At 35.0% G+C, this 12,408-nt stretch overlaps 1 protein-coding gene across 4 annotated transcripts in view; it reads left to right on the forward strand.

Moving 5' to 3' along the window:
* The window catches only part of KLF8 (KLF transcription factor 8), a 365,585-nt gene extending 357,849 nt beyond the window's left edge, over positions 1 to 7,736 (forward strand). For 2 of the 4 annotated variants that reach the window (XM_085006125.1, XM_085006121.1), the window contains one exon: positions 5,363 to 7,736. In XM_085006125.1, coding sequence (XP_084862251.1) covers positions 5,363 to 5,403 — 41 coding nt within the window. In that variant the 3' untranslated portion in view covers positions 5,404 to 7,736. The remainder of the gene's footprint in view (positions 1 to 5,362) is intronic. The other 2 variants (XM_085006122.1, XM_085006124.1) reach the window with 1 other exon arrangement.
* The last annotated feature ends 4,672 nt before the right edge of the window (positions 7,737 to 12,408 follow it).

A 12,408-nucleotide genomic window follows, 5' to 3' on the forward strand; every position in this document is an offset into this window, starting at 1 on the left:
GAGGAGAAGCAAGGCATGATCCTTTGGGAGGGTGAGAGGAAAAGGGGTGGAAACACCATAGGAATATCTTCCTCTGCACATGCACACATGAGCTCTTGTGTGGTGGAGCATATCTTCTGCAGGCTACAGGGAGCAGGGGCAAACCACTGTAGCTATCCCAGGCTCCAGACATGGGCACAGCCAACCATAACTAAGGATCCCTGAACATGCAGCACCTGCAGGCTCAGTCACCTCAGGGGTTGCCACTGATGAGGGACTTACAACTGAGGGCCATACATTGCTCTCACTCCCTGGGGAACAAGTAGGCCCTGCTATTGCCACTGCCAAAGGATCAGAGCACCACCTACATCTCCCTAAGGGTCACTGCAACTTCTCAGGGCCCTCCAACCAGGAGCAGCCTATGCCATCTCCCAGGAGTCCTCATCACTGTCAAAGGTCCAGCAACCAGGGACAGGCTACAGGCCCTGAACATTGCCTACATCTCCATGGAAGCAAATGCAGGCTGTACACCAGCATAGGGATAACAGCCTGCACACACTTAGGACAGAGACAGCATCCAAAACAAAAGCAGTCCTCATTCCAAATATATATATATATATATATATATATATATATATATATATATATATGCCAACAGAAGCCACATGGGTGTGTTCTCTCATATAAATAGCCTTCCTAAAAGACTACATTTGGTAGTTGTTTTCCCTAAACTCACAGAATAAGAAAAATATAAGCAAAATGAAGCTCAGGTGCCATCCTCAGTTAAAAGAACAGAAGAATTCACCTGAAGCAGCAAGCAATGAAATAGACCTCTGCAATCTAACAGACACTGAGTTCAAAAATGAGATAGTGAAAATACTAAAAAAATTAAGAGCAGATGTGAACAGTAATGCAGATTACATTAGAAATGAACTATAAACTATAAGGAAGAGCCAAGAAAATTAGAAAACACATTTGCAGAGATGCAAACTAAGTTAAAGGCATTGGACAGCAGAATGAATAATGCAGAGAAATGAACAAACAACATGGAAGATAGAATAATAAAAATCACCCAATCAGGACAGCAGATGAAAAACAAATTAAAAAAAAAACATGAAAGCAATAAAAGAGATCTATGGGATAATATAAAGTGAGCCAATCTACAGATAATAGGGATTCCAGGAATTCCCATCGTGGTGCAGCAGAAACAAATCTGACTAGGAACCATGATGTTGAAGGTTCAATCCCTGGCCTTGATCCCTGGGTTAAGGATCTAGTGTTGTTGTGAGCTGTGGTGTATTTTGCAGACATGGCTCGAATCTGGTGTTGCTGTGGTGTAGGTCAATGACTATAGCTCCGATTAGACCCCTAGCCTGGGAACCTCCATATACCATGGGTGTGGCCCCCCAAAAAATTAGGGATTCCAGAAGGAGAAAAAAAAAAGAAAATGGGATCAAAAATATATTTGAAGAAATTATGGCGAAAAACTTTACAAATCTAAAGTACACAGACATAGAAACAGAAAGCACAGAGGATCCCAAACAAGATGAACCCAAACAGACCCATGCCAAGACATACTGTAATAAAAATGACAAAAGTTAAAGGTGAGAGGATTCTAAAGGCAACAGAGAAAAGCAAAGAGTTAATTGTAAGGGAACCCATATAAGGCTATCAGCTGATTTCTCTACAGAAACAGTACAGGCAAGAAAGATATATTCAAAGTTCTAAAAAGGGAAAAATTTACAGTCTAGAGTAATCTACCCAGCAAGAATCTGCCTAGTAATCATTTAAAATAGGAGAAATAATTTCTCCAACAAATAAAAACTAAAATAATACAGCAATACTAAACCTATTCTAAAATACTGAAATGTCTTGCTAAATTGGAAAGAAATAAGAAGATTAGGATGGAAGAAATCACAATTGGAAAGGAATCACTTAAGCCAGTATTTAGATCAAAAAGAAAAAAAAACTAAGGTAAAAGCAACAATAAAAACAAGGAACAGCAAAATGATAAACATGAAGATGTTAAAAAAGGACATCAAAATCATAAAATATGGGGAAGAAAAGTAAGAAAAATCTAGACTTTTAGAGTGTGTTCAAGCCTATATGACTATCTGGCTAAAACAAGCAGATAAAGGAAACAATTAACATACTTGAAAAACAAGGCAACCACAAAGCAAAAACAAAAAAAAATACATTCAAAAAACTATAGAGAAAAGGGCACAAGCATAAAATAAAAGTAAATCATGCAACTAAAATAAGAAAGGAAGATAGAATCAACTGGAAAACAAGGTTTAAAGTTTCACTAAATACATATTTATCACTGATTACTTTAAATGTCAGTACACTGAGTGCTCCAATCAAAAGACATAGAGGGGCAGATTAGATTTAAAAAAGTATGATATGCTGCATACAAGAGACTCACCTTAGACCAAAGGACAATATATTGAAAGTGAAGGGATAGAAACATATTTCATGCATATGGAAAATATAGGAAAGCGGGAGTTAAAATACTCATATCAGACAAAATAAACTTTAAATAAAGGCCATAAAGAAATACAATAAAGGACATTATTTATTGATGAGAGATCAACTCAAAAAGAGAATATTAAACTTGTCAATATATATGCCCCAAATATATGAGCACCCTAATATATACAACAAATACTAACAAACATAATAGGAGAAATTTATGGGAATAAAATAATAGTAGGAGATTTTAACGCCCCACTCACATAAATGGACATAACTTCTAGATGGAAAATCAATAAGGCAACAGAGATCCTAAATGATACAATAGAACAGTTAGACTTAATTGATATTTTCAGGATATTACATCTCCCAGAACCAGAATATGCATTCTTTTGCAAGTGTACAAGGGACATTCTCTAGGAATTACCAAATACTGGAGCACAAAACTAAGCTCAAGAAATTTGAGTATATAAATTATTTCAAGCATTTTCTCTGACCATTTTGGCATGAAACTAGAAACCAATCACACAGGAAAAGAAATGAGAAAAAACTGACTACACGGAGACTAAACAACATGCTAGTAGAAAATCAATGGGTCAACAAGGAAATCAATGGAAAATTTAAAAATGCCTCAAGACAAATTATAATGGAGAAACAACCATTTGAAATATATGGGACGCCACAAAAGCAGTTCTTAGAGGGAAGTTTATAGTGATATAGGCCTTCCTCAAAAAAAAAGAAAAAAGTCTCAATTTAACAACTTAACCTACAATTAAAGGAATTAGAAAAGAAGAGAAAAACAAAACCTAGAGTCAGCAGAAATTAGGAAATCTTGAAGATCACAGAGCAAATCAATAAATTCGAGATTTAAAAAAAAATCAATAAAAGTAAGACCTGGTTCTTTGAGAGAGTAAAAAGAAAAAAATGACAGAGCTCTGGCCACACACACCAAGAATGAAAGAGAGAGAACCCAAATAAACAAAATAAGAAGTGAAAAAAGAGAAATCTCAATGGATACTGCAGAAATGTAGAAATAAATAAATAAGTAAAAGAATACTATGAACAATTATATGCCAACAAATTTGACAACCTAAAAGAAATGGAAAATTTTCTAGAGCCATACAGCCCTCCAAAACCGAATCAAGAAGAAGTAGATCATTTAAGCAGACCAATCACTAGAAATGGAATTGAATATGTAATAAAAACACTCCCTACAAATAAAAGTCCAGGGCAAGAAGGCTTCACAGGGGAATTCTAGCAACATACAAAAAAGAATTTTATACATCCTTCTTAAAATTTTCCTAAAGATTGAAGAAGAAGGACATTCTATGACGCCACCGTCACCCTTATAAAAACAAATCAGACAAAGACACTACCAAAAAAGAATTATAGGTCAATATGTTTGATGAATAGAAACACAAAAATTCTCACCAAAATTATAGCCAACCGAATACAACTCACACACACACAAAATTATACACCACGACCAAGTGGGATTCATCCAAAGTTCACAAGGATTAATCAACATATGTAAATCATTCGATGTAAAATACCACATAAACAAAAGAAAGTCAAAAACAGCATGATCATCTCAATAGATGCAGAAAAAGCATTTGACCAAATCCAACATACATTCATGATAAAAATTCTTATCAAAGTGGGTATAGAGGAAACATATCTTAATATAATAAAAGTCATTAATGACAAATCCACAGCCAATATAATACTCAATGGACAAAGGCTGAAAGCCTTCCCTCTAAAATCTGGAAAAAGACAAGAATGCCCACTCTCACTACTTTTATTCAATATAATGTTGGAAGTCCCAGCCACAGCAATCAGACAAATGAAAGAAATAAAGCATATCCAAATTGGAAGAGATGAGATAAAATCATCACTCTATATAGATGGCATGGTACTATATATAGAAAGACCTAAGGACTCCACAGAAAAACTATTCAAACTGATCAATGAATTAATCAAAGTAGCAGGATACAAGGTTAACATTCAGAAATAAGTTGCATTTCTGTATACTAACAGTGAAATATGAGAAAAAGAATACAAAAATAAAATACCTTTTAAAATCACACCCAAAAATGAGATACCTAGGAATAAACCTGACCAAGGAGTTTAAAGACTTATATGCTGAGAACTATAAAATATTAATCAAGGAAATTGAAGAGGATTCCAAAAAAAATGGAAAGATATCCCATATTCCTAGATTGGAAAAAATAATATCATTAAAATGGCCATACTACTCAAACGATCTGCAGAATTAATGGATTACCCATGACATTTTTCACAGAACTAGAACAAACAATCCAAATTTTTATATGGAATCATAAAAGACCCAGAATTTCCAAAGAAATCCTAAGGAAAACAAATGAAGCAGGAGGCATAACTCTCCAGACTTCAGACAATATTACAAAGCTAGTCATCAAGACAGTGTGGTACTGGTACCAAAGCAAACATACAGGTCAATGGAACAGAATAGGGAACCCAGAAATAAACCCAGATACATATGGTCAATTAATATTTGACAAAGGAGGCAAGAGTATAAAATGGGAAAAAGAAAGTCTCTTTAGCATGTGGTGCTGGGAAAACTAGACAGCTGTATGTTAATCAATAAACTACTATACACCCTCACATCATGAACAAAAAATAAGCTCAGAATGGCTTAAAGACTTAAACATAAGACAAGACACCATAAAACTCCTAGAAGAGAATACAGACAAAAGATCCTCTGACATCAACTGTACAAATGCTTTCTTAGGTCAGTCTCCCAAGGCAATAGGAATAAAAACAAAAGTAAACCCATGGGACATAATGAAACTTTCAAGCTTTTGCACAGCAAAGGGAACCATCCCTGTGCTATACAGTAGGAACTCTGTGCTTTTATTATTTTCTTTTTCAGCTGCCTCCACGACGTATGGACATTCCCATGCCAATGATTGAATCCAAGCCAGAGCTGTGACCTGTGCTACAGCTGCATCAATGCCAGATCCTTAACCCACTGCACTGAGCAATGGATCGAACCAGCACCTCCAGAGACAAGCCAGATCATTACCCACTACACCACACTAGAAATTCCAGGTACTCATTCCTTATCCATTATAAATGTAATAGTTTTCCTAATAACCCCAAAATCCCACTCCATCCCAATCCTCCTCCTCCACCATGGCAACTACAAGTCTATTCTCTAAGACTGTCTCTATTTTTTAGATAGATTCATTTGTGCCATATATTAGATTCCACATGTAAATGATGTCATATGTTATTTCATTCTCTTTCTTTTTTTTTTTTTTTTTTGTCTTTTTGCTATTTCTTGGGCCGCTCCTGCGGCATATGGAGGTTCCCAGGCTAGGGGTCTAATCGGAGCCGTAGCCACTGACCTACGCCAGGGCCACAGCAACGCGGGATCCGAGCCGCGTCTGCAACCTACATCACAGCTCACGGCAACGCCGGATTGTTAACCCACTGAGCAAGGGCAGGGACCGAACCCGCAACCTCATGGTTCCTAGTCGGATTCGTTAACCACTGCGCCACGATGGGAACTCCCATTCTCTTTCTGACTTACCTCACTTAGTATGAGAATCTCTAGGAGCATCCAAGTTGCTGCAAGTGGCATATATTTTTTCTTTTTTTATGGCTGAGAAGTGTTCTATTGTATATACATATCACATCTTTTTTATTTTTATTTTTTATTTTCTTCCTTTTTTTAAAATTGTTATTTCCACAATACAATTTTTTTCTACTGTACAGCATGGTGACCCAGTTACACATACATGTACACATTCTATTTTCTCACATTATCATAATCCATCATAAGTGACTACACAGAGTTCCCAGCGCTACTCATTGCCATTGCTAATCCATTCCAAAGGCAGGATCTCATTGCCATTGCTAATCCATTCCAAAGGCAATAGTTTGCATCTGTAAACCCCAAGCTCCCCATCCAGCCCATTCCCTCCCCCTCCCCCTTTGCAACCACAAGTCTATTCTCCAAGCCCATGATTTTCATTTTCTTTGGAAAGGTTCATTTGTGCAATATATTAGATTCCAGATATAAGTGATATCATATGGTATCTGTCTTTCTCTTATTGACTTACTTTACTTAGTATGAAAATCTCTAGGATCATCCAAGTTTCTACAAATGGCATATATATTTTTTTCTTTTTTATGGCTGAGAAGTGTTCTAGTGTATATACATATCATATCTTTTTGATCCATGCATCTGTCAATGGACATTTAGGTTTTTTCTATGTCTTGGCTATTGTGAATAATCTTACAATGAAAAAAATGGCACACATAAATTTCTGAATTATAGTTTTATTGGGATATATGCCCAGGAATGGTATCGTTAGATCATATGGTAGTTCTATATTGAGTTTTCTGAGAAAACTTCAAAATGTTTCCACAGTAATTGTACAAATTTACCTTCTCATCAATGGTGTAGGAGGGTTCCCTTTTCTCCACACTGTCTCCATCATTTCTTATTTGCAGAATTATTAATGATGGCCAATCTGACCAGTGTGAGGTGGTAACTCATTTTAGATTTGATTTTCATTTATCTAACAATTAGTGATGCCAAGCACATTTTCATGAGCCCACTGGACATTGACATGTCTTCTTTGGAGAAATGTCTATTTAAGTCTTCTGCCTATTTTTAATTGGGTTTTTGTTGTTGAGTTTTATGTTTTTTTTGTACGTTTTGGAGATTAATCTTTGTCGGTTGCATTACTTGCAACTATTTTCTCCCATAAAATATTTATGTTTTCATATTTTGTTGTTGTTTTTTTTTCTTTGCTGTGCAAAACTTGTAGTTTTGATCAGGTCCCATTTATTTATTTTCATTATTGTTTCTATTGCCTTGGGAGACCGACTTAAGCAAACATTTGTATGTTTTGTGTATGTTGCCAATATAATACTCAATGAGAAAAGCCAAAATATTTCTCACTAAAATATGAGACAGGACAAGGATGCCCACACTCACCAGTTTTATTCAACATAGTATTGGATGTCCTAGTCATAGCAGTCAGACAAAAGAAAGAAAGAAAAATTGTCCAAATTGGAAAAGAACAGGTAAACTTGTCACTATATACAGATGACATGATACTATATATAGAAAACCCTAAGGACTCCATGCAAACTGCTCAAACTGATCAATGAATTCAGCAAAGTATCAGAAAACAGGATAAACATTCAGAAATCAGTTGCATTTCTGTATACTAACAAATATTTAAAAAAATATATAAAAAGCAACACCTTTTAAAACCACACCCCAAAAATTAAATATCTAGGACTAAACCTGACCAAGGATGTGAAATACTTATATGCTAGGAACTATAAAACATTAATCAAGAAATTTCAATGTTATTCAAAAAATGGAAAGATATCCCATGGTCCTTGATTGGAAAAATTAATATTGTTAAATTGCCCATACTACCAAAGCAACCTACAGATTTAATGTGATTTGTATCAGATTACCCATAATATTTTTCACAGAACTAGAAAAAATAATCCCCAAATTTACATGGAACCATAAAATACCCAGAATTGCCAAAGCAAATATTAGCGGGGGTCGGGGGGAAGCAAGTAGAATAACTCTCCCAGACTTCAGACAATATTACAAAGTTACAGTAATCAAGACAGTGTGGTTCTGGTACAAAAGCAGACATATGGATGAATGGAACAGAATAGAAGGCCCAGAAATAAACCCAGACACCTACAGTCAATTTTGACAAAGAAGGCAAGAATATAAATTGGCAAAAAGACAATCTCTTCAGCAAGTAGTACTGAAACTGGACAGCTGCATGTTAATCAATGAAATTAGAATACACCCTCATACCATGCACAAAAATAAACTCAAAATGGCTTAAATACTTAAACATAATCATGATGTCTTAAAACTCCTATAAGAGAACATAGGCAAAACATTCTCTGATATCAACTGCACAAATGTTTTCTTAGGTCAGTCCACCAAGGCAATAGAAGTAAAAACAAAAATAAACAAATGAGGCCTAATCAAACTTAAAAGCATTTTCACAGCAAAGGAAACTACAAGAAAAAAAAAAAAGGAATAGACGACCACTGAATGGGAAAAAATTCTTGCAAATCTTGCTACAGAGAGCAGTCCCAAGAACCTCCCTAACAAAGGAAGGGATGACAGGAGGAACTGCTGAGATTGCCATCTACAGGAAAGTGTTCTGAGAGCTGTCTTGGAATAGGAGGTGCTGCAGAAACTACTGCAGCCCACCCTGCTCCGAGAACAGTCTGCTGAACCACTGCCAAATCCTTCGTGTACCCCCATCTCTAACAACCACACAGCTCCAAGAGAACATGATATTTCTGTTCCAATCACATGTTCTGGGTATATGTGACATGCCATCACCCCAGAGAACTGCAAGAATGGGTAGCAGCTGCTGCTTCTACACACTTGCTCTCAAGGGGACCACAAACCTAGAAAGTTAGACAGCAAGAGACAACAAAGAAATAGCTTTCAGACAAAGAAATAAGATTAAGAAGAAAAAAACATCTAATTTAAGAAAATGTAGGCAATCTACCTGAAAAAAGAATTCAGAATAATGATAGTAATGATGATCCAAGATCTTAGAAAAAGAATGTAGGCACAGATAGAAAAGTCGTAAGAAATGTTTAACAAAGAGTTATAAGATTTGAAGAACAAGAAAGCTAGGATGAATAGCACTATGTCTGAAATGAAAAATACCCTAGATGGAATCTATAGAAAGATAACAGAGACAGAAGAATGAATAAGTGAGGTGCAAGACAGAGGGAGCAAAAAAAAATACTACAAATAAATCTATTTACAAAAGAGAAAACAGGCAGAAAACAAATTTATAATCACCAAAGAGGAAATGTAGTGGGGAGGGATACATTAGGTATATGGGATTAACAGATACATACTATTACAGATAAGCAACAAAGATATATTGTATAACATAGGGAATAATGTTCAATAACTTGTAATAACATTATGGAAAGTAATAAAAAATATAAAACTAAATCACTGTTCTGTACACTTGAAAAAAAATATTGTACTTTAATTGTAGATCAATAAAAATAAATTTTTTTAATTTAAATGCCAACTGAATTAGGAATGAGAATTTATCTAATCAAAATTATTTTTAAAAGAAATGATAAAATTAAACACTCAATCAAAAAAAGATAAATATCTGTGATAAAAAATACACTAGAAGGAAGTGGCATAATGTATTAAAAGCACTGAAAGGGTGAACTTACAAACCACAATACTTTACACAGAGAGATTACCATTTAGAACAGAACTTTACACAGAGAGATTATCATTTAGAACAGAAATTGATGTAAAGAACTTATCAATGAGTGTAAACTAAATAATCCAGCAATACTAAACCTACAGTGGAAATTAAGGGTATTCTTTAAATGGAAAATAAGTAAGACTTTATTTTTTTTAATTTTTTTTACTACTCAATGACTTTATCACATCTGTAGTTGTATAATGATCATCACAATCCAATTTCATAGGATTTCCATCTCACAAGCACATACCCCCATCCCCCAAACTGTCTCCTCCAGAGATCATAAGTTTTTCAAAGTCTGTGAGTCAGCATCTGTTCTGCAAAGAAGTTAGTAAGACTTTAAAGGAATGAAATAATTCTACTAGGAAGGGCAAATATATAATAAAATATTAAGATAAATACCAGAACATAAAATAAATACCCACACATAGATTAAAATACAAAAATTTATAAACACAACTATAATTACAAAAAATAAAAAGGGATAAGTGTAGGATGTAAAATATAACAGAAACACAAAATATGGGGGGGCATAAAAAGTGAAGATCTTTTACAAAACATTTGAACTTAAATGACTATAGGTAGATATAAGTAGATATAATTGTGAGTGAACATATATGTACCATTTGGTACCCACAAATCAAAAATCTACAATAGACACCAAATAAAATAAAATAAAAGAGAGCATGAGAGAAACTCCAAGCATACTATTAAAGAAAATCATCAAACCACTGTAGTAAAACCAAAACCAGGAACAAAGGAAATGAGATTAACTACAAAACAACTGGAATACAATTAATGAAATGGAAATAAGCACATACATATCAATAATTACTTAAAATATAAATGGAGTAAATGCTCCAATCAAAAGCCATAGGGTGCCCACACATATCCCGGCCTTTATGGGCCCTGGGAGGGGCTCACTCACCCTAGCCTCTGCTTCACTTCTTCTACTGGAGTGGGTCCAGGTGCCTAACCTCCTCAGGCCCTGCCTCCTCTATGGTCAGACTTGCTCACCCAGGCCTCTTCTCCACTCCACCCTTTCCTGCCATAGTATGCCTGCACATCTGATCACCACCCCATATGCCTCCCTTCTGGATAGGCTTCTGTGCTCCTGCTGACTCCAGATCAGTCTCAGATGGATTGCCCATACCAGTCCCTCCTCATGTGGCTCACAACATAACTACAAAGAAAAATATTAAAAGCAGCAAAGGAAAGGCAACAAATAAGATACAAGGGAATCTCAATAACATTATCAGCAGAATTCTTAGCAGAAACACTTCAGGCCAGAAGGGAGTGGCATGATATATTTAAAGTGATGGAAGAGGAAAACCTACAACCAAGAATGCACTACCCAGCAAGGCTATCATTCTGATTTGAAGGAGAAATCACAAGCTTTTCTGATAAGAAAGATCTAAGAGAACTCAGTATCACCAAACCAGCTTTACAACTACTAAACGAACTTCTCAAGCCAGAAAAGAGAAGACCACAACTAGAAACAAGAAAACTACAAATTAGTATGCTCAGCAGTAAAGGCAAACATTAAGTAGGATATCATCCACAGACAAATATGATATCAAAGCTAGCAATGGTGAGAAGAAAAGGGTACAAAAGCAGAAGATTGAAAATGCTTTTGAAATTAAGACACCAGCAACCTAAAACAAACCTGTATATATAGACTGCTATATCAAAATCTAATGGGAACCACAAACGAAAAATTACAATAGGCATACATCAAAAAAGAAAAAGCAAACCAAATACAACACTAAAGATAGTCATAAAATCACAAAAGAAGAGAACTAAGGGGAAATGGAAGAAAAAAATCTAAAAGAACATACCCAAAACAATTGAGAAAATGACAATAATTACACATATATCTATATTTACATTGAATGTCAATGGATTGAAACTGAATGGATACAAAAACAAAACCCATATATGTGCTGTCTATGAGACTTCATTACAAACTAAGAATACATATAGATTGAAAGCAAGGGGATGTAAGAAGGTATATCATGAAAATTGAAATCAAAAGGAAGCTAGAGTAGTAATACTCATATTAGATCAAATAGCCTTTAAAAATAAAGAATATTACAAGAGACAGGAAAGTACATTATCTAATGACAAATCTGAGAAGATATAGCAATTGTAAATATATATGCACCCAACATTGGAGAACCACAATATGAAGGCATCTGCTACCAGTCATAAAAGGAGAAATTGACAGTAACACAATAATAGAGGGAGATGTTAGCACCCGAATTCCATCAATGGACAGATCACCCAGAGAGAAAAATCAATAAGGAAATACAGGCCTTAAATGATACACTAAACCAGATAGACTTAACTGATATTTATAGAGCATTCTGTCTGAAAGCAGCAGGATATATATACTCTTCCCACGTGCACATGGAGCATTCTCAAGGATAGATGCTATCTTGGTCCACAAATCAAAACTTGGTAAATTTAAGAAAATTTCTTTTCTCCATTTTTTAATATTTTATTGACATGTAGTTGATTTACAATATTGTATAATTTCTTCTATACAACAAAATGATTCAGTTGTACATATACACAGATCTATTTTTTTTTCAGATTCTTTTCCCATATAGATTATCACAGGATATTGGGTAGACTTCCCTGTACTATATAGCAGAACCCC

Source organism: Sus scrofa, chromosome X, assembly GCF_054392235.1.
Source record: "Sus scrofa isolate SSC_HxYL_T2T_F1_AM1 chromosome X, Sscrofa_HxYL_maternal_Yorkshire_Landrace_v2.0, whole genome shotgun sequence".
In the NCBI taxonomy this organism is placed as follows: Eukaryota; Metazoa; Chordata; class Mammalia; order Artiodactyla; family Suidae; genus Sus; species Sus scrofa.